At 32.2% G+C, this 24,290-nt stretch overlaps 1 protein-coding gene across 3 annotated transcripts in view; it reads right to left on the reverse strand.

Moving 5' to 3' along the window:
- The window catches only part of LOC130456247 (THO complex subunit 2-like), a 76,914-nt gene that overhangs the window by 21,732 nt on the left and 30,892 nt on the right, over positions 1-24,290 (reverse strand). For all 3 annotated transcript variants that reach the window (XM_056809950.1, XM_056809951.1, XM_056809949.1), the window contains exons 15-28: positions 20,179-20,263; positions 19,200-19,293; positions 15,894-15,974; positions 15,707-15,803; positions 13,976-14,093; positions 13,469-13,648; positions 10,826-10,990; positions 9,820-10,095; positions 9,421-9,562; positions 6,286-6,443; positions 2,982-3,110; positions 1,871-2,002; positions 1,603-1,787; positions 1,009-1,190 (exon numbers count right to left, since the gene is read on the reverse strand). In XM_056809950.1, the coding sequence (XP_056665928.1) occupies positions 1,009-1,190; positions 1,603-1,787; positions 1,871-2,002; positions 2,982-3,110; positions 6,286-6,443; positions 9,421-9,562; positions 9,820-10,095; positions 10,826-10,990; positions 13,469-13,648; positions 13,976-14,093; positions 15,707-15,803; positions 15,894-15,974; positions 19,200-19,293; positions 20,179-20,263 (2,024 nt within the window). The remainder of the gene's footprint in view (positions 1-1,008; positions 1,191-1,602; positions 1,788-1,870; positions 2,003-2,981; positions 3,111-6,285; positions 6,444-9,420; positions 9,563-9,819; positions 10,096-10,825; positions 10,991-13,468; positions 13,649-13,975; positions 14,094-15,706; positions 15,804-15,893; positions 15,975-19,199; positions 19,294-20,178; positions 20,264-24,290) is intronic.

Below are 24,290 nucleotides of genomic sequence, written 5' to 3' on the forward strand. Positions count from 1 at the left end.
AAGCATGATTTTTAACTTGTTTATTTAGGTTTATGTTTGGGGGGTTGGTTTTATTCACTTACAAATATGAACAATATGGAAATACTTTTGCATGACAGTACATGTATATCCAGATCAAATCACCTGCCAACACTAGGAGAGGAAAGGGAGGGAAACAGGTAAGTTCAATCATAGGAAAACTTATATGGAAATGTATTACATGCAATTGATTAAAAAAAAATTAATTAATAACATAAAAGTAGAAAAAAAAACAACAGGATATAGATACACAGAATAGATGGCAGACGGTCTGAGGGAAGGGGCCCAGGACAAATATTTTACAGATGATGGGATTTTAGCTGAGACCTGGTGGAAGCCGAAGAAAGAGATTTTAGCTGAGACTTGATGGAAGCCAAAGAAAGATCAGATTATAAAAGACTATAAAAGTTCAAACAGAAGATTTTATTTTTGAACCTGGAAAGAAAAAGAGAACTACAAGAGTTTAAGGACCAGGTAGGTATCAGGGGCAAACAGGATCTCACAAAGGTCCAAGAGTAGATGGAGACTTGGGTAAAGGATTTTATAATTACAATTTTATTCCTGGAATAAGGTGGTGAGAGACATGTCAGATTTGAGATGTCCAATGAGTAGCACTTATGTCATCTATATGTCTTCTCTTTTTTTGTTCTCACTTCTTTAAGATGAACATACACTCAAGTCCTCAAACACCATTTCCTTTATGTATTCCAAATAACATTCTATCTCTATCTTTCTAACTTCTCCCAGGTTCTAGCATAGATAGCCACCACGTAGAAGACATTTAATAAATGCTTCTTGTACTGCAAAGTATTCTACAATTCCAACAAAACTGAAAATAAATTATTATTGACATAATAAATCATGTAAGACAAACAATTTGCTATCAGATTTTCAATTCTACTTATTTACAGGTACTAATACACAAAATGTCAATAATATTAGAATTTCTTTAAATATTTTAAATTAAATAAACTTCTAAAAATGCCATACCAGTGTCCACAGTACTTCTTTCTTCCATCTTCGCCGCAGTTATTGAGAGTGATGAAAGTCCAACACTACCAGCTCCATTCTGTATGGGTGCAGCAACTACATTTCTTGAAGGAGGGTCTTTGTGATGAAATTCATTTTCTGGTACCATGAATAGTTTTTTATTTTTCAACTGCCCTGAATAACTAAAAATTATTAAAAGTGTTAAATGCATGAATGTCAATCAATAAATAATAATATATGTTACTATTATAAAAGTAAAGTAAGAAAGCTATATTTACCTCAAACTTGATCCTGTAAGCAAATGACTAAAAGTATGAAAGCTATTTCTTAAAAAATGTTTACAATACACAAGCAGTTCTGAATTTATGACAAGGTAATATTTGTGACTAAAGTTCTAATAATTATTATTACTATGTATCACTTTGAAGCTACAATCAACCACCTCAAAGTGGATATGCTATTCAACCTCTTCATACTTTATAGAAGTATTAAATTTTATAACTTAGATACATTATCTAAAGTTTACAAGAAATTAATTACATTAGCTATACTTCAAATTTAACTATATTAGTAAATCACTTTAAAATAAATTACCCCATGGCCAATGCATAAAGATCAGGCCTCTTATCTTTTTCTTCTTGACAGATCTTATGAACTCTTCTTTCCAAAGCTTGACCCAGATTCAAGACTTTTGGGTACCAAGGAAGTAGTTTTGTGAGTACAATCAAAATATTTCTGATATGAGTATATTCGCCTGTTTCAAGGCAATGTACTGAAGCCTGAAATACAGATTTTAAATAATTAAGTAAAATATTACAAGAAACAAAAAGATTATTAATGAAAATCTTGGTTTTCTCTTTACCTTTGTTAGTTTATAGTGCCATTTGTGTACAACATGTCGAAAATTCTCATAGTCTAACTGATCAGCTTTGTTTCCACCATCAAATCCAGTTGCTCGTAAAATGGTAAGGAACCCTGGATAATTACCACATTCCTAAGGAGAAATAAAAATTTTAAAGTGAAACACTCAAGCCATTCTAGAACTAATGATTTGAAGAAAGGTAGTTATGAATACAGAAATAGAAATTATGCCACTAACTCAATTTACTTTTAATTGACTTTAGTGAATGGCATATTAAAAGCTTCAATACTTTCTTCCCTAAATTGATGTACTGACAAAGGATACTAGATCCTCTAAACAGAGCAATGGACTGAATTTCAAGTTGACCTCAAGATACTTAATAGTGAAATAACATTTGACAAATCATTCTCCATTTGTCTAGTATCAGCTTTTGTAAAATAGGGGCTTTTTAATTTTTTGTAAATATTTTCATTTAGTTTAGCATTTTAAAGCTACCTGGCAATAATCCTAATAATCTGGCTCCCTTTTAAAAAATGATTAGCAAAAGGTATATCTACTTTATTAATTTTTTGTATATTTAAAAAAGCTCTTCTATTCATGAGTTTTTAAAATTAATCTCTTTAATTTTCAAAATCTCTATTTTTAAATAGAAATTAAAATGTGAGGCTTTTAATTTTTTCAGCTTTCTGGTGTTTTTTAAGTTAAAATACAATTCACTAATTTTCCCTGAATAATTATTTATAATGCTTTCCACAAATTTGGTTAGTCATTTATTACTATATTTCCTTTAATGAAATTATTCTATTATTACTCTGATTTATTCTTTGATCTAGCATTCTTTATGATTAAGTTTGAATAATAGGTGATCTCATTTTTTTTCCAATCTCTTTTTTAAATGTGATTTTATTGTATTATGGTCAATAAAGGATGTGTTTATTATTTCTGGTTTTCTTTTCACAACCTAATTAACATGTTCAATTTTTTGTAAGACAAATACAGAAAGACCAAGATGGGAAATTTTAGACAGAAAAGGCTATATATTATTATAGGTGGTATGTAAGTAAGAAAATAGTAACTTTAATTTTTAAAAGTTTAAACACAATTTTCCTACCTTTTCATATATTGTTCTATCACTATGCCACTTAGTCACAGTCTCTAGCATATAGCACAAGAATCTGCCGTATCTACTTGCTTCATTTTCAGTACAACTTGCCACTGTGTAAATTATATCAGAGAAAACCTGTAAGAGATAAATTTAAAATATGCAATGATTTTTTCATGAAAATGGATTTAATACATGTAAATATCAATTTTAAGTTTTCACAAATATGTGACTATTGTTAAATGTTGTTTAAAGCATAATTTTAATTTTTACCCATTGCATTCTGAGATTTATTATAATTTTTTAGATATTTGAGAAGAAAATTGCATATCCACTAAATAAAGTCACAAACATAAGCTGAATTTCAAGGTAAAATTGGGGGGGGGGGGAATCTTGTTTCTGTAAATAATTTCAACCAGCTTTTTGATAAATCTAAACATGCAAATGATTAAGAAACAAATTCCTGATTTGGTAAGAACTTTAAGGCTATCTGGAAATAATTCTAGCCCTTTTCCCAAAAAATTTAAATTGCCCACCAAATAAAACTCAAAATATAAATATTTTCCAATTCAAGTCACACTACAAAAATCAGAAGAATTCCCCTTTTTCATAAATATGGAGATGAGAAAAATGTGTATCACACAAAACAAAGGGCAGAAGCAAGAAGCTATTAACAGTCCCCACTGCTACTGGTGTCCTTCCCTTTTGAAACTACTTTAATACTTTCTAATAAAAGACTACTTTACAATAAACTCTCAAAAAGATTTGTTCATGACAGCCAGAAATGATATAAGGACACTCTCAAGGTCTCTGAAGAACTTTGGTACTGATTTTGAAATATGGCTCTCAGTGCCACCAAACCATTCTTCATGGCAAGCCCCCACATCACAGTGTTCTATGAGCAAGGTAAAAGGTAAAAAAAGTTCCAAAAAACAGTGAGATGTACAAATTTAGAGACATTTCTATTCCCAAAATTCATATGATATGTTTGTGTCCAAACTACCTAAAGCTCTCTGGTAGAGCTTTATAGATACAGTTGAAGGACAAAGGACAATTCCCTGGTAATACTTATCTAATGCTGAGTATACCAGGAGGTACTAGACTCTATTCTGGAAAAGAGAGAGGGTAATGGGGCTTTGAGACAACAATATTATAGAAGAAACGCTCTAAAAATGCAAGTACCTCTAGAGCCTTAAGAGAAAAATAACTTGGTTTCTGAAGTCTGTAAATATAGAAATAAAACCAATATTTTAAAGTTTTATTGACTTTTTACACTACATTTATTTATTACACTCATTTTATGAAAGGTGTGTAGTTCGGTTTCCCTTTTCATCATTCATTAAAAGTATTCTAATAATTGGTCAAAAGATTTAAACAATTTTTGGATGAAGAAATATATAAGAAAAATGCTCTAAATAGTCATTAATTGATCAGAGAAATGCAAATTAAAACAATTCTTACATGCTATTTCATATATATTACACTGGCTAAAATGATAAAAGGGCAAAATGACAAAGACTATGGGGAGGGGGTAGAAACTGATATATTGTTGGTAGAAAACTGTAAAGCAATCCAACCATTTTGAAAAGCCATCTGGAACTGTGCTCACAGAGTTATAAAACAATACATTCCTTTTGACCAAGTAATAGCACTATTAAATTTATTTCCTAAGGTGCTCAAGGAAAATATAAAAGAAAATATATGTTCTAAAATATTTAAAGCAGCTCTTTGTGGTGACAAAGAACTGGAAATTGAAAGGATGCTCATCAGCCAGGGAATGACTAAACAAGTTGTGAGATCTGAATGTGATGTAATACTGCACTGTAAGAAATAATGACCAGGTTAACTTTGGAAAGACCTACATGAGGTTATAAAGAATGAAATGAGCAGAACCAAAACATCATATACAACAAGAGAAATATTGTTTAAAGGATGATTTCAATATGTCCAGAAATAACAAATATACAAATCGTTTTGCCAAATGATACTTTCTCTAAAGAGAGGAGAGAGAGTGAAGTAAATATTTAAATATAACAAACAAATGCATAATAAATAAAATTTCATGAAGTCTTCATTTTTATAATACTGATCTTAACTGTTCTTACTCCCTCAGTACTTACTTCATCTATTCATGGGTCTCTTTTCTCATTTCTAATAAACCAATAATATTATATAAATATACAGATATAACACAACCTGTTCAGCGATTTTTCACTGACAATGTTTTATTTTCCAGTTTCTTGCCACTACAAAAAAAGAACTGCTAAAAAAATTTTTTATATACACTTTTAAAAAATAAATATCGGGGGCAGCTGGGTAGCTCAGTGGATTGAGAGCCAGGCCTAGAGATGGGAGGTCCTAGGTTCAAATCTGACCTCAGACACTTCCCAGCTGTGTGACCCTGGGCAAGTCATTTAACCATCATTGCATAGCCTTTCCACTCTTCTGCCTTGGAGCCAATACACAGTATTGACTCCAAGACAGAAGGTGAGGGTTTCAAAAAAATAAATAAATGAATGAATGAATAAAAAATAAATATCAAGTTTTGGGTATATACATATAAGGATCTTTTCCTATTTCTTTAATATCTTTTGGGTAGAGAACTAAGCAGTAATATAGCTGGGTCAAACTTTGGGGTTACATATAATTGTATTTTGCTTTTCAAAATTGTTTTGTATCAGTCTGCCACCTTATGCCTTCTTAACATTAAGGAGAAAACTGCTTTTACTACAATTTAAAAAAAAACTTAAACCTTATGAATCAAAAAAAAATTCAGTAACATCAAATAATACTGTTATTTTAAGATACCATGAAGATCCAGCAAATATTGGTAGGAAAGTAGCAACTCCACCAAGTGGTAATAAGTAAGTCTTAAAATTCTACTTAGAAAGGCAGCTGGGTAGTTTAGTGGATTGACAGCCAGTCCTGGAGATGGGAGGTCCTGGGTTCAAAATTGGCCTCAGACACTTCCCAGTTATGTGACTCTGGGCAAGTCACTTAACCCCCATTGACTACCCTTACCACTCTTCTGCCTTGGAACCAAATTGATTCCAAGACGAAAGGCAGTTTATTTTTTTTTAATTCTACCTAGAAATAAAACTTGTTATGCTAACCTAGTTAAATGTAGAAATATTCCCTATCAAAATTTTAGCCTTTAGTTAACAAATCTTTTTGGTAATTAAAGAAATTTTTTAATAATAGAGTACAAAGGAATATGATTTCTATTCAAAGAGTGATGAAATCAAAGATTTTCTGATGTACAAGAAAAAGTTTAGCTATAAACTACAAATATTTGCAAATATAAAGAACTTACTCGATCATAACAAAGTAGAGTGGAAAAATTAGGAGTTTTCTGTTGGTGTACCAATTCCACAAAACGAGAACAATAAACAGCATCAATTGCTGAAAAAATGCACCGAGGAAATATACACAACTGTAGAAATTTTGTAATGGTCTCATTTTTGGTAGACTCTACAAAAAAAAGGTGAAAAATATATTAATGGTCTAAGTGACATTCATTTAATAACAAGCATTTTATTTTATTTCATAATTTCCCTTCTAATAAAATTAGGAAAGAAAGTAGGTACAGGAAAGAGGGAAGTTGCATGGATAGATGAAAAAACATTTCTTAAGTCACATAATATGAATCAGACAAGTACTAGAAATAAAAATTAAAATAAGACAATCTCTGCCCTTAAGAACTTACTCTCCAGGAGTAGTTAGGTGGCTCAGTGGATTAAGAGCTCCCAAAATTGGGAGGTCCTGAGTTCAAATCCAGCCTCAGACACTCCCTAACTGTGTGACCCTAAGCAAGTCACTTAACCCCCTTAACTGCCAAGCTCTTACCTCTCTTCTGCCTTAAAACCAATATACAGTATTGACTCTAAGATAGAAGATAAGGGTTTAAAAAATAATTAAAATTTTGAAAAAAAAATTTTTAAGAACTTACTCTAATCGGTAAAGGCAATACATAAAGTGCAACTAGTAAGTGTAGTGAGTGGGATGCAAAATGGTGGGAAAATAATGATTACTGACATGGAAGAGATTTTTAAGTTTAACCACCTCATTTTATGAATAAGGAAACTAAAGATGAAAGAGAAATGCCTACTAACTCTCATCATTACTAATCTCATCCCTATGCAGTGAACCCAAATCATTATAGATAGAATCCCCTGAGCCTTCTTTCTCCTATGATTAGAAAGTTAGCCCTTCTTTCTCCCCTTCCATCCTTTCCTAATAGAATGTCAGCTCCATGAAGCTTGCTTTATATTTCAATTAGATTATTCACTGTGCTACTTAGCTATCTAGGTCAATGTAGAATTCACTACAGAATTTGATGGTGGAACTGGGATTGGGGTAATTATTAAGTATAATCCATAAACTTTAGTTTCTTCCATTATGAGCTATAGAAAAATTGAACACCTGAGATAATTTTCCTCTCATCACCCTTTAATTATAACTGTAAATCTTGAAATCTCTCAGACTTGTGAATGTTAAAAATTTTCCCATCAGGGAATTCTTAATTGGAACAAATTCCCTACTGAGAAACATTCCCCATTTTGATGTGAGAACTCGCCAGGATCAGAAATGGGAGGACCTCTACTCCAACTGTACTTTACTGCTTTAGGGGAAAAAAAACTCCTTGCTAAACAGAGAAAGTACTTGGATCCATGCTTATGGTGGGGCAAGGAGTTCTTTGAGCCAGGCCTGTTTTTAGAATTGATACAATGGGATGCTAGGTACCTAAAAGGGTCGGGCAAGTTTTGTCTTAATGAGATTAGTTGACTCAGCTGTGTTTTCACTGGTTCAGACTTACTGAGGAGATTTTTCAACTTAGCAGGAATTCAGATGAGCAGTCCTTTGGAAAGCGTCTTCAGTGATTGATAGATGTAGGGACTTAGGGGAGGTGACATGGGAGAAAAATCCCTATCTAAGAAAAAGCAGATCCTTTTGGAGAAAGCCTTTTGGAGGATCTCTGATGAGGATCGCTTGGGAAGAATCTCTTGAGAGAGGCCTTTTGGAACAGTCTCTGGCTGGAAGGCTCTCTGGTGAAGTCAGCTGAGATGGAGCTGGCCTGGTGTTACTAGAATCCTTGTTTAGTCAGACCTTGTGGTGAGTGTTAAAAAAAACTGACTGATTTCTCTCAGGTCTAGGCCATATTGGCTTGTGGCCCTTCATAATTATTCCTTTCTTACTCTCTCTCTCTTTCTTTGATTACTCATTGTATTGTTAATTAAAATCTCTATAAAACCCAGTTGACTTGGGTATTTGAATAATTGGGAATATTTCCTTGGCGACCACCTTATATTTGATTTAAAAACCAAGACACTGTAGTGAAACATATTTCTGCAGTCAAATTTACTCACCCTGTCTTATATCTATCACAATTTATATCTTCCACCATTTTAACTTACTACAGTTTAAGACCTCAACCATTTTAAATCTCACATAACTATTCTTACCTTTTTCAAAATCTACCCTATTTCTACCAATTTTGATATAGCTATGAAGAACCTGTGAAGTAGCTATGATTTCTTAATAAATACGTCTTATGTAAGTAGATAGTGGCAATTTGAGCCACTTGAATATATAAAATATAGGAAATCATTGTGGAGAATCACAAAGCAAAACGATATTTTTCAGTTCATTCCACATGCAGAAGTTAATGTTCGATAAATCCAACAATCCCTGACTTGAGGGCAGGAAGTCAAAATTCAACAAAAGTATTAGGAAAACTGATTATGGCAGAAACCAGACCCAAAGCAATATCTAATATTATATACCAAAATAAGATCAAAATGGGTATGTGATTTGAATGTAAATAGGAATATCACTAGAGTACAGTAGAAACTATCAAATTACAGACTAACAAAGCTTATGAAACAAATGTTCAGAAGAGGTAAAATGGATAATCTTGATTATAAAAAAATAAAAAGAATTTGCTGACAAATCATTACAACTATAAAAAGAAAAACAGGAAGATGGGAAAACATTTACAGAAAATTTATCTGATAAAGGTTTCATTTCTAAAAAATATAGAAAACTGGTTCATAAAAGATTCTTTAATTTACAAATGTTATATAAAAGACATTGAATAGACAGTTCTCAGAGAAAGAAATTAGTTATCTAAAAACTATATAAAAGTGCTCATCACTAAAAGTTAAGAAAAAAGTAATCAATTAAAAGATCTCTTTAGTAATAACAATCATTATTTTAGAAGTTTATAAAGAATTTTGGGCAAAAACATAAAATGCAAAATTATATCTAGAATGGCATAAAATATTACAACAAAATCTGGATGACTAACAGTTGTTATTGTGCCCACGATAAAAAATGAATGAGATATTCAGACAAATGTTTCTAATAATGATATATAACATAATGAATATGCAAAAAAAATTTTTTTCCACATATCAGCAGGAGAACTAGAAAGATCATATAGACTTACTAGCTAAAAGCCAATTATCTTTCTCTAGTTTTAGTCTCTGTAGAACCCTCTGAACATGTTCCATCTGTTTTTTCTCTTCTTCTAAAAGTTTATCCTGGAGAGCAGTACAGCGCTCTTTTTCTTTCTTCTTTTTATTTAGAGGCTATCAAACAAAAATAAAAATTTTAAATACATTATTTCTTAAGACAAATATAATTTCATAATAATTGTTAATTATGAGTAAAAGAATTATTTTCTTCAGTATTGTAACCTGACATTTAACACTAAAAATCTATCTTAACAGAAATCAATCATAAAAATTTAATATATAAAAAAATTAATCTTTAAGATAAATTCAAAAATGATTTTTAACTCTCATGGAATTATAAATTAACATTGTTTTAACAACAAAAGACATACCATTTCCTGATTGTCATCAATTGCTTTCATCTGGACTTTAAGTTTATGGACTTCTCTTTCATAGCTGTTATGTGGTACTGCAAGGTCATACATTGTTAATGACCAGAATGTAGCATAGAACTGTGGACTGATATCATCCCACACCTTAGAAACATGCAAAGAAATCACTGCTTCATGGACAGGAGCCATCACTAACTCACAGGATGCAATGTATTTATGAACTTTGTGTTGCTGTTTATTTCCCTTTTCAGCTTTTTTAAGTTCATCATACTTTGACTAGAGATGGGAAAAGAGAAAAAAAACACTAAATATTTTGCATTGGTATACTTTCTCAGCACAGTCAAATCACTGATTATATCAATCTTTATATTTACATATGAATGAATAAAAAATTTTAAATTATTCATTACTATCACTGAGTGCTGATGATACAATCAGAAAAATGAAAATAAGCTCATCTCAAAGCCATAACTATTAAATGGAACAGATATCATAGAGAAGAAACTTTAGTTTCAAGTTGGATGGAAAGTCCTCAAACATGGAAAGTTGAATATGACAAAAAGTATGAGTAGCAAAGCAAAGAATTCCTTGGGTTGAATCAATAGGTCATGACAATGTCTAAATATCTGTGAGTCACAAAGACAAAGCACATGTTAGGTAAAACCTGAAGGATCATCTGAGAGATGGCAAGGTGTGGTGGTCTTCCATCTCAAATCAAAAAAATGAATTGGCAACTCCCATCTCATCATCCATGCCATGAAGTGATTGCATGGCTAGGGGAGGACGAGGAAGGGGAATACCAGGGAAGAATATAACATAATGGAAATAAGTTTTCTTCCTACCAGGAACTACATGTTATCTGGCAGTTTAGGGTAAGGAAGTAAGCAGGGAACTAGAGAGAAGGGCATTAAGGTGATCTAAAAATTAAGATTTGAATTCTAGAAAATTAAAAGAGCAAACAAAATTATACATTATTTAAATTTCATTAAAATACTCCTTTACTTACTGAAATATGGTGTGCATACATTGGCCTAGACAGGAAAAATGCTGCATCATGGGGAGTATGGTACTCATTACAGAGCACATCAATTGAAGGCACTCGTTTAATATAATCCTCTGTGCTCAGATTAGATGCCAAAAACCTACCAAATTGTACCAGGGTATCATGACACTAAATTAAAAAGAAAAACACAAATAAGAAAATGAAATTTCATTCCCATTCAAAAAACTTTAACTTAATCTCTCCATAAATCACTAAACTGCTTCTCAACAAAATTGCTAACCAGCAAATTTCAGAATGGCAGGGCCAACAAAAATAAGGATATTTTCCTGGCATAAGGAAACTTAAGAGGCCATAGGAAAATGGCCATAGAAATAATAGCCACAACAACTGCAGGAGAGATAATAAGGAGTGCAACAACTGCTCAGAAAAAGATTTGCCTTACCACTCTTCTGCAAGACAGAATGTTTAAAAAAAAAAAAAGAAATTATCAAGGAAAATTGCCTTAGTATCTTAGAGAGGATAAAACAAAAACTGAAAGAATTCATTCATACCTCCTGAAAACTTTTCAAAATGAAAACTCTTACAAATTATAATTACAGCATACTTCCAAAACTCCCAAATAAAAGAAAAAGTTCTTCAAAGTATTTTGAAAGGAGAGGGAAAAACAAATACAGACATGGGTAGGGGGAAAGTAAATGGAGGGAGGGAGGAAGTGGGGTGGGGGGATGATAAAAAGCAAAACACTGGTGAGAAATAACAGAGTGAAAGGGAAAAAAACTGCTCAAAAGAAAAAAAGAAAAAAATATGGAAGGCAATACAGAGTAATAATCATAACTAAATATGAATGGGATGAAGTGAATAGCAGAGTAGTTAAAAAAAAAAACAGAATCCTACAAGAAACACATTTGAATCGGGGTGATACACACTGATTAAAGGTAAAATGCTGGAGCAGAATTTATTATGAAACATCTAAAGCAAACTATTTTGAAAGAATATAGAAAGAATTAATTCAAATATCATGAATTCCGTTCCACCCATAAAAAGACCATATGGCTTGAAATATGATATTCCTGAAGACAAAGCTTGAATTATAACTAGGAATCACCTACTCAGCAAAACAAAATTTAATCCTTTGGAAGATTTTGACATTTACTGAAATAGAAGAAAAAGACTAAATAGAAAATGGCTATTCAAACAAACTGTTTGTATTTGACCCTTTTGCTGGTAAAATCTTCACATTCTTGGGGTAAATATTCCACTAACTCAGCCCCAGGGTTTTAGATCGGTAAATTATCCTCAAGATGGTTTATTTTATCTGCCAAGATAGTTTTCCTGATGTGGGGGCTTAGTTTCTAATAGTCATAGGAGAGAGTTGGGTGACAGATGGAAGCCAAAGGGTAAACAAAATCAGTTCTCAAAGGATTATACAAGTAATCACAGCAATTCTCCTGTAATACTGAGAGTTCCCAAGGAATACTATTTTGCTATAAGAAATGACAAGTTAATGATGGTTCTAGAAAAACATGGCTAGATCTATATTAACTAATGCAAAGTAAAGGGAGAAAAAACCAGACAATCAGCTATGAAAAACTTAATCAATATAATAATCAAAGACAATTCTAAAGGATTCAAAATTTAAAATTCCATCAACCACCAGAGAAAGATGAATTTTTGAATGCAAACTAAAATGTATTTTAAAAGTCTTGCACTTTTTTTGCAACGTGTCTAATATGGAAATGCATGACGAGGATACATGTATGGCCCAGTGGAACTGCTCATCAGCTCCAGGAAGGGGGAGGGAAGAGGGGAGGGAAAGAACATGAAACTCACAACCATGGAAAAATACCATGGAAGAATATTCTTTTAAAAAATTTTTATTCATATATACATAATAGCACCATTCTTGGACCATTTCTCTGATCTTACAAGAAGATCAATCACATTTCCCGATTTCCAAGCAAACTTATTGTTCTGCTTATCTCAGTTATGTAACCAATCATGTTGTCCTCAACCCTATGTCATCTACCCTATTGTTTTTTTGTTCTATACTGCCAAAACCTATAAAAGAGAAACCTGTCATTCCCCTAGAAGTCTTTTGGCATAATTCAAGGAAATTCAAGGAAAACTCAGATCTTTTTATAAATAAATTATCATCTTGCTCAGAAAGAATGCCCCTTAAGCTAAGATATTGAGTTTCACTCATTACAGCTGAATATTTTCTTTTTTCTTTTTTTGACATAGCTAATGAGATTGTTTGCCTATTCATATATATTTATAATAGGTTTTGTTTTTCCTGCCTTCTCAATGGGGGAAGTTATTAAATTTGTAAATATATAATTCAACATTGTGAACATATTTATTCAAAGCTAAATCAGACTAAAAAATAAGGCTAAATAAAATATATATAAGATTACAAGGTATTTTTTTCTTCCCTTTATATCCTTCCCATATATGTTGTAATCAATCAACTCCAGGGCAGAAAAGCAATAAGGGGTTAGATAACAAGGGTTAAATTACTTGCCCAGAGGCACACAATTAGGAAATGTCTGAAGCCAGAATTAAATCTGGGACCTCTTATCTTTAGGCCTAGTGATTTACACACTGTATAACCTCATTGCCCCTGCATGTAAATACTTTTGAAAATACCTGATCATACAACTTTCCCACGAGCTTCAAATGTTTCTCTCCTCCTTCCTGGAATATTACCCCATTCCTCTGCTGAGCCATTAGTAAGCATAAAGGAAGGGCAAGATCATGATCCAAAAGTGCATCCTTTAACCTCTGAGAAGATTTTTTTGTGTTTCTGATCTGTCCAAAATAGCCACCCTATAAAGGAAAAATTGATCAGTCTACAAATATGCATTATATAAAACAAAACATATTAGCTATGATCAAGATATTTGCCATACTCACATAGGAAGTTTCAAAAGTTCTCACTGAGTAGTCAATGCAATATAACTAAAATCCAGTGTGTAGTTGAACCCCTATTACTTTTTTTACTCTCTCTAATCACTAATATAACTCTCAAATAGTCTTACTTATAATTCTAAATATAAAAATCTGAAATTCTAACTTTGCATATGAGGGAAGGGCAGAAGGTATTTGGTTAACAGAAACAGACTTAATCATTGAAGAAAAAAAAATCATGCTCACCTCAGCTTTTAGCTGTTCTCCACCAGTCATAGCCTCTAATTGTTCCACTGTAATTTCTTCTGTAATTTCTATTCCTGCCATTTTTTGTACTACCTCTTTCAATATAAGTAGGTCAAAGCTACTCCAAGTTAGAAGGAAACTATGTTAATAATATAGACTTAAAAAGAGATGACAGCATGCAATACTTTAATAACAGAAAATCATTAGAAAAGCATCAAGGTATAGTGGAAAACTAATGTTCTGGCTCTGAAATTTATTAATATTTAACTGACATAGAAAAGTGAAATGGTTCATCTCCATATTCTTATAGCTAGCCCTTCCCTTTAAATTGACAAATTAAATTACTGTAAAAATTAGAGTTAAGACAAAAGAAAAAGCAAAGTAAAACTTTCTGACGCAACCAAATTGGTCTCTCATTTTGTCACATTCCATCTCTCTACCATATATTGTTTTTTCTTCCTTTTTTATTAAGCCTTTTTTGATAGAGCTCTCTTCTGAATTGTGACGTTAATTATTACTCTGTATATATTTACTGACTTTATATTTTTTACTATAATAGTTCAAAACTTATTTTTGTCTCCCCAAACAGAATGTAAATACTTTGTAATTAAAATTCTATTGCTCCTGTACCTCTATACCTGGAGTTTCACATAAATGGAAGAGTTGTTTAATAATGGTCAATTAATGAATTGAACTGTATAGTGATAATAGTTTAACCATAAAATCTCATCTTAAGAAACTTCTGTCTTATTAAGACAGAGAATATGGAAGCAGAAGAAAAACAGACCTGGGGCAGAACACAGATCAGTTAAAAAGAGTGATAATGGACCAGAAAAATATTAATTGAATATAATTTCAAGATCTGTTCACTTGATTAGGGGAAAAACACACAAGCAAGAAAGCTCTCCAAGAACAGTGACTTGACAGTACCATATAAGAGTCCTCTGAAGGAACTATGAATTTTCATAAAAAGAAAATGACATGAAAACAAATATGCAAAGAATGTTCTAAATTTTTCAAAACACTACATTTATTGCTTCCCTAAAATCACAACCAACAAGTGAGTTCTGTACTATGGCTACTAGTTCCATTCTTACAGTTCTGGAATCCAAGACTCAAAGAGATTAAATAGCATAAAGCAGATTATGTTTACAGTCAGGATTTAAAACAAAAAGAAAATTGGTGAGAGAACTGATGTGACATTTTTTAAAATTTAAAGTCAACACAAAGAAAAACCCCAAAGAAATTGTGAAGTGTCAGTGGTATAAGATAAAGTTTCTTAGAGTTCATTGGCTATAATCTATTTTAATTTGGGTCAATATATATAAATACAATGATAAAAATATATTTATTATTTACTGTTAAAAAATTCAAAGACAAAAAATTACAACTAAAAAATCTAAGCTGAATATCAATTTGAAGACTAACTAAATTAACAGAGCTAAATTACTTAATAACAACTTGTTATTAAAGTAAGTATGGATTAGAACCTAAATATAGGGAGCAGCTGGGTGGCTCAGTGGATTGAGAGCCAGACCTAGAGATGGGAGGTCCTAGGTTCAAATCTGGCCTCAGACACTTCCCAGCTGTGTGACCCTGGGCAAGTCACTTGACCCCCATTGCCTAGCCCTTACCACTCTTCTGCCTTAGAGCCAATACACAGTATTGACTCCAAGTCGGAAGGTAAGGGTTTAAAAAAAAAAAAGAACCTAAATATAACTATTTACCCACCTTTTCCCTGCCTTGAGCTGATTTGCCACATATTGCAGAAGGCCAGCAAGTTCAATTGGATATTTGCGGAAAACTGCACCACAGAAACAAGCAAGACCTATATATCATATGAAGAAAAGACACTTAAAATCTTCAGTAATCAGAGAATTAACTCCAAATAAAATCTTTCCTAGATAATGATACTCACTTTGAAGCCAGCTTGAAATATTTGTGTCATTATGTTTCATTCTCTCCTTTTCTGGATTAGCTAGAGCTTCAATAATGCAATCTTTTTTTTAAATTAAGAAAAAAAATTTACGATGAAATGTAATGTAGCAAATGTAGATGCATTATATTACTTACCAAAAACGTAGCATGGTTCTTAGTAGTTTCCACTACTAAAATGACCAGAAATAGATCAATTTTAATTACAGTAAGAAAATAACAACGAATAGCAACCACACAATGCCCACATTACTAATCTAATAAAATTGTGTTTTTAGCTTTGTAATAGTTCAAATTCCGTATTATCGAATGTAATGGACTCCTCCATTAGTAGTGGTGTAATGTCCCTGAACAACCTGCAGGGATCTAAGAGAAAAAACACCATTCATAAGCAAAGGATAAACTATGGGAGTGGAAACACCGAGAAAAAGCAACTGTCTGACTACAGCGGTTGAGGGGACATGACAGAGGAGAGACTCTAAACGAAACTCTAATGCAAATATTGACAACATGGAAATGAGTTCCAATCAAGAACACGTGACACCCAGTGGAATCACACATCGGCTATGGGGGGTGGGGAGGAGGAAAAGAAAATTATCTTTGTCTTTAATGAATAATGCTTGGAAATGATCAAATAAAATATTTTTTTTTAAATAGTTCAAATGCCTTCCTTTAGAAAAATTAGGGATGCTAGCTAGCTCTAGTGATTAATATGGGTCAAGGGGGATATGATAGGGAATGTAGACTCTAAATGATCTTCCTAATGCAAATAACAACATGAAAACAGGTTTTGATCAATGACACATTTAAAACCCAGAGGAATTGTGCATTGGCTACAGGAAGGGGGAGAAAGGAAGGAAAGAACATGATTCTTATAACCAAGAATAATGTTCTAAATTGACTAATTAAATAAAATTTTCAAAAAATAAAATAAATGGGGAAAGAAAAGGAAAATGGCAAATGTTGAGGGAGATATGGGGAAACTGGCACAATAACAAGTATATAATTGGGATGTAAAACTATTATACTAAACTCTTATAAAAATCTCGAAAAACATGAGCTGATGCAAAGTGAAATGAGCAAAAATAAGAGAACATACAGGAGAACACAATAACAACAACACTGTATAATGTGCAATCATGCTTAACGATACTCAGCAATACTCTGATCCAATACAATTCTAAAGACCTTATGATGCACATTAAAGGCTTTTTTTTAGTTTTAGTTTTCTTGTTTGATTAGCATAGCTTTTTGTTCTATATTTTCTCTCACAATATAACTAACATAGAAATATGTTTTGCATAACTGTGTTATGGGTAAAAACATATGCTTACCATCTCAGAAAGGAGGGAGTAGAAGGAGAGAATCTAGAGCTCAAAATTATTTCAAAAATGTTAAAATTGTCTTTATTTATAATTGGGAAAAATTGTCCTTCTATAATTTGCCCAAAAGTTCATAAATACTCTTCCATTCACTGAAACATAGAAGACTTGTCTTTTTCCTATCTTGTGGTGCCACTCCAATTTTTCATAATTTTTCAATTGCTAACCTACAGTGATTCAGCAGGTATATCAGCCAGTTAAATATCCAAGTTTATAATTGTGAACCTTAAAAATTTTCAGACCCTACTTCATAGGGTTAGGATTGTAAACCTTAAAAATTCCCCATTGGGACCATTCCCCATTTGGGCAGTGAAGGTAACTTGGATCAAGAATGTGAGAACTCTACTTAGATCAGGAATGTGAAAACTCTACTCCAATCCTACTTAAGCCTGCTTTAGAGGAAGAAACTCCTTGCTGAACAATGAAAGATACTTAAACCCACACTTATAGTAGGACAAAAGTTCTTTAAGCCATGCCTATTTTAGGACTAATACAAAAGTGCTAAGTACCTATAAAGGTTAGGCAACTTGCGAACTTACAAGGAACAAAGAGGAAAAAACTTACTCAGAGATCCTAGTCTACTCAGCTGTGAAGCACTCAAAAGATTAGTCTACTCAGGTGTGAACTAAGAATGGTCTGTCCTTTGAAAAACGTCTACTGTGATTGGTAGATGTAAGACCTTGGGGGAGATGACATAGGAGAAAATGCCCTTTAGATAGGGAGCTTAGATTCATTCAGAGAGATTCAGATTCAGGCATTGAGCTGGTGGAGGCAGCTGAGATGATGCTGGCCTGGTGTCACTAGAATCCTTGCTTGGAAAAATCTTGTGGTGAGTGATTAAGTACTGACTGATCTTTTTCTTAAGGGCTTAGGCCTGGGTTGGCCAGGGCTGCCCTGGGCTGGCCTATCCTTTTCTCATTATTCCCCTTTTTCTCTCTTTCTCTCCTTTTCATTAATTCCTCATTTATATTAATTAAAATCTCTATAAAACCCAGCTGACTTGGGTATATTTGAATAATTGGGAATATTTCCCTGGCGACCACCTTATATATTTGATTTGAAACAAGACACTGTAGTGAAAACATATTTTCTGCAGTCACAACTTACTCATCCACTCTTATATCTACTACAATTTAAGTTTTCCACTATTTAATCACTACAGTTTATGGCCTCAACTATTTTAATTATTACATAATTTATATATATTAGTTGATCTGAATTGAATTCATCAGAGCCAATTATAACATTTCTAATTTTCATCATTATGTTCAATTTCACATACTGTTAGCAATATTTGTACTGAAATTTCTTATACAAAAATTATTAATTTTGTCAGAGAAATCAGAAGTATAACAAGTAAACAGTCTTGCCTCCTCTCTCTAGTGAGTAATCAATTATTCACCTCCCAAAAAGAGGTCCTTTGATCTTTTTTCTCCCAATCTTTTTTCTCTCAATATGGATTTCTTATCATTTATTCTTATCTTAATAGAATTTCCAGAGCACAAAGAATGCAAAAGAAAATTCTACATGAATCCAAATATGTTTCACAGAACTTACTCTTCAAAAGCAAAGTTTACCTTAATAATATATAGCTTAATCTAATATAACAAACACTTAACTAAGTCAAACTTTTAACTAACATAAGATTAATTCTTTCAATATATTGCAATGTTGTAACAATATTAGAAATTTTCTGAAATCTAGGTATTTCTTAAAACTTTGTATCATCTTCAAATATGCTAAGTGTTCCAACTACATCTATTTAAAAGAAAGGTTGCAATTTAAAAATTTTGTTCATATACACAAAACAAGTTCCTTAAATAGTAAAAATCTTTTTTATGGCATTTTAAAAGTTTTCTTTGTTTACTGTACAAAAGACATATCCCTTTTACTAAATGAAAGGATACATGCCAAAACATCATAATTCAAAGAAGTAAGATATTTCAATGCATCTACAACTGGTGTAATTAAGTTGTCATATTTTTGTACTTGTGATAAAATCTGAAAAATATAAAATCAGAAAAAAGCTATTGATTTTTAAGCTAACTACCTAAAACATTTTATATATATGTAACAAAATGCCATCTGGATGAAGTCAAAAGGAATTACACATTTTAAATTAGTTTAAATGTAATTTTAAATTAGAGAAAATTTTGCATTTCCCCCATAATCTCTGAAACAGTAAAATGGATGAATTTTCCATATAAATCAAATCTGCTTAATTATATATTTATTTTAACACTTTCTGATAGGAAAATAAATGTATTTTCAGTATAATAGTATAATCAAAAGTCAAGTTTCTCATTTTATGTTAAAAATATCACATGCCCAACTATGTGGCTTAGCGAATTACTGAAAGCCAGGACTAGAGATGGAAGACCCTGGGTTTAAATATGGCCTCAGGCACTCCCTAACTTAACTCCATTTGCCTAGCTCTTACCACTCTTTTGCCTTTCAGTACATAATATTGATTCTAAGATGGAAGGTAAGATCTTTTTTAAAAAAGTATTATATGCCACAATAAATCTTAACTGTTATTTTAAATAAAATACTAAAGCAAATAAGCCATTTTACCCTATTCATTGCATGTTAATGCAAAAATAGAGCATTTCTATACATGTTTATTGAGTAAATATATCAATATTGAACAAAAATTTCTTGTTATCCTGTGTAAGGATATGAACTGGCCCTATAATCTCCATAACTATAAAAGTACTGGACAGTTGCTAGAACACTCTAAATTAATCTACTGTGTCTTTCTGGTTCTAAGGTTAGATTTTTATCCACTATATAATCAATTATCAACAAGTATTTTAGCTAAATGACCAACTTAGCAAAATTGTTTTTAAACTTGTTTTTAAAAATTAAAAAAATCTCACAACATACATAATCAAACAAAATAGTTGGGTTACTGTGACTAAGCTTCCCAATCTGTCTTCCAGAAGGCTTCACATTTTCCTTTGTAAGACGCCTATGGAAAGAAAAAAGATACTGAATGTCATCATTTTCATTTATTTTCTAATGATTTCTTATGAATATTCACAATATAGATTAAACTAGCTTTACTTTAAACTGACCTAGATCTTTTGTTTCTAAGATTTTTATCTCTGTCATGAAACAGAAGTTTATTTTGCTAAACAATTTTTTAAAAATATAACAAGCATTTTTATGATACTAAATGCTGCCATAATAAATATAGTATTACAAAAAAGTACCAATCCAGAATCACAGCAAAGTCAGACATTAGAATGTAAGCTGTATCAAAGCAAAAGTCATTATCTCACTTTTCTTTGTATGTCTACATTATCCTCCAAACAACTGCCTGCAATATCAAATCTTTAAGAAATTGTTCCTTGATAGAATGATTGAGAACCCATAATTTTGAAAATTAAGTCTGAAAAAAGTTGCATGCTGGAAGCTAAGAAAAGCAGAGTAAAAGATGCTACACTCCCTCAAGCTCTAAATATGAGGGGAAAAAAAATAGAAAAGAAGTCACCACAAAAGAAATCGCCCCAGGACTATTATAGTCATCTGGGAACAATCAAAGGAACATGGAAACAAGCACTGATTGATCATTATAGTGAAAGTTTTCAGAAAAAGCATATTGATTGCTTGAGATGCATAATTGTGAGAAAATTCATCATCCATCTTGAGATCTGACTATTTCTGGTCAACATGAAATCTGAGTCCTTCATTCAGAGTCTCTAACGAGCAAGGAAAAGTGATCCAATTTCCCGAATCCCATATTTGAATGAACTTTCTCAGAAGAATATTTGGACTAGACCCATAATTAGAAAAGGAACAAAACTGTCGAAATCACTGTGGTTCACTCATTTTCAGTTAGCCATTTGTTAATCCCTACATCAGTCCCATCATTTGTTTCTTATAGTGTGACTTTTAACTTCATCGTTCCAGTGAAATTGTTTACTAGTGATCCCTATAGTTGCTTATGGCATTCCAACTGAGCTAATTCTGAAGAGAGTAAGGTTCAAGCATAGCCAAACCTCCCATCTCTAATGGATCTCTTAATGAGCAATAGTTTACCCACTTGTCTCTCCTTTTCTCTTCTCTTTTTTACTTTTTTTTAAAATATCACTCATCTTACTAAGCTTCCCTTTTTCTATGTATGTATATTCCTTTTCATTGCTCTACTTTTTGGTGTCTTGCATATGTTAAATACTTTGCCTTTCTCAAGTATAGATAACAGTTATTTCAAATTTCATCTCTTCAGGTATGAATATACTCATTTCAGCCTTATCAAAATTCTTAAGTTTTCACCTTATTTAAAAAAAAAAAGCCTTTATCTTCCATCTTGAAATCAATACTATGTATTGGTTCCAAGAAAGAAGAGCAATAAGGGCTAGGCAATAGGGGTCAAGTGACTTGCCCAGGGTCACACGGCTGGGAAGTGTCTGAGGCCAGATTTGAACCTAGGACCTCCCATCTCTAGGCCTGGCTCTCAATCCACTGAGCTACTTAGCTGCCTCTTCACCTTATTTTTCAATGCTGCTCTTGAATGTCAAATTTGCTCATTAGATTTTCTTTACAGCTCTGAGTTTTTGGTTGGGCAAATCTGAAATTGTTCTACTACATTACATGCCAAATTTAGGATTATGCTAAGTTTTATGGGGTATGCAATTCTAGGTTGTAGTCCTACATCCTTTTTCCTTTTGGAATAAATACCAAATTCTTTTATGTTAGGCATAAGCTTTGTATCTTATCTTTTATTAATTCCTTATATTGTTCTTACAAATAATTTATTACCTATAGTGGTGCTCCAATTATCACATCCCCTCCCCATGTTCCCACTCTGTAGCAAGACCCCTACTTGACAAAATGATGACAAGGTAGATAATGGAAAAACATGGAATCTGTGCAGTGGAGACTGTCATTCCAGAAGAATCCCCCAATTTTGCACAAGCTCCTTATTCCTAATGGCAACATACCTAGAGTTTGGAAAGCAAAATGCTAAGCTACAAGACCCCAACAAATATGCCAAACCTCCAGCCCTTGGGCTTATTCATCAATCTCAGGACTAAATATTTTCTTTTGAATTAGTTTGATCATAAGTTTAGGTTTTTATTTCTCATAATTGCTTCTTCATTGAATGTTTAAATATTTGTAAACAGGGACTTTGAAGAAAATGATTAACAATGAGAAATGGCATACACACAAAAAGAAAAAAGAGAGTAGACACTGTCTGAAAAACCAGAGAAGAAAATATTGCCTAAGGTAAAGCTGATTTAAAGAGATAGGAAAAAGAATCTCTACCCAAAAAAGGTAGAAGGTACTGCTAAAAGTTGCCTGTTTTCTGCCCACACAGAACAAAAAGGGGAGGGAAATCTAAAAAATAAAAAGTAAGAAGAGATCCATAATTTCATAAGTAAAGAGTTATGGAATTATTTACTCTTCCTCTTGTTCTATGCAAACCAGGAAAAGTGGGTTTCTTTCTGTCCTATACACAAACTTGCAAGCTGAGATCCAAAAGTTCATCTAAAGGAAGGGAATATAGCTAATTTCCTCATTTCTCTTGCAAGGATAGGATAGCAATGAACAATTTGGCAATATACATATTATCCTTCATTCTTGCTACCTGCAAAGATAACAAAGGAGTGGTAAGATATGGAATGGTGAATTTGTCCAATGATTCTAGAAAGCAATTTGAAAGTTTTTGTTCTTTTTCAATCATATTCAATTCTTCATGACCCTAGTGTACTCCTGACAAAGACAATAAATGGTTTGCTGTTTCCTGTTCCAATTCATTTTACAGATGAGGAAACTAAGGCTAACAGGGTGAATTGACCTACTATGACTTGACCAGAGTCACAGACATAGTAACTGAGGCCAAATATGAACTCAGGTCTTCATGACACCAGGACCAACATTCCATCAACTATACCAATGCCCAATTTGGAATGAGCATGTTTTTAAAGTAACAAAAATATATTTGGTGCCATGCCTATCAAACTACTTTAATTCATCTAGAAGAACAAAAGGTCAAAAATATCAAGGGAACTAATAAAAAAAATATGAAGGATGGTGGCCTAGCAGTACGAGATGTTAAAATGTACTACAAAACAGAAATTATCAAAACAATCTAGCTAACAAACAGAAGGGCGGATCAGTGGAATAAACTAGATGTAAATTATCTCAGCAATCTAATATTTGATAAACTGAAAGATCCCAGTTTTGAGGATAAGAACTCACTATTTTGATAGAAACTGCTGAGAAAATTGAAACAGTATGGCAAAGATTAGATTTTTATCACTATCTCACACCATATACCAAGATATGGTCAAAATGGGCACATGCTTTAAACTTAAAAGAATGATTATGAGTAAATTAGGCAAATGTAGAATAGTTTAGCTGTCAGATCTTTGGAGAAGGGAAGAATTTAAGATCAAACAAGACACAAAGAGCATTACAAAATATAAAATTAATAATTTTGATAAATTTTTAAAGGGTTGTACAAACAATATCAATGTAACCAAGTTTAGAAGGGAAGTAACAAAAGATTTGACTTCTTAAATATATAAAGAACTAAATCAAATTTATAAGAATTCAAGTCATTCCCCATATGAAAAAAATCAAAGGTATCAATAATCATATAAAAAATGTTCCAAATCCCTCCTGATTAGAGAAATACAAATTAAAACAACTCTGAGGTACCTCCTCATACCCAGAGAAAAATAACTATTGGAGGGAATATGGCAAAATTGGGACATTAATGTATTGCTGGGGAGTTGTGAATTTATTCAAACATTCAGGAGGGGAATTTGGAATTATGCCCAAAACGTCATAAAAGAATCCATACTTTTTGATGTATGTCTATATCCCAAAGAGATTTTTTAAAGTGAAAAAAGTCCTTTTGTACAAAAATATTTACAGCTGTGCCTTTTGTGGGGTCAAAAAATTGGAAATTAAAAGGATGCCTTTCAGTTGGGGAATGGCTAGGATGTCTCTCACTTGGTAAATAGCTGAACAAACTTGTGGCTTAT

This window comes from Monodelphis domestica, assembly GCF_027887165.1.
Source record: "Monodelphis domestica isolate mMonDom1 chromosome Y unlocalized genomic scaffold, mMonDom1.pri SUPER_Y_unloc_3, whole genome shotgun sequence".
NCBI classification, from domain to species: Eukaryota; Metazoa; Chordata; class Mammalia; order Didelphimorphia; family Didelphidae; genus Monodelphis; species Monodelphis domestica.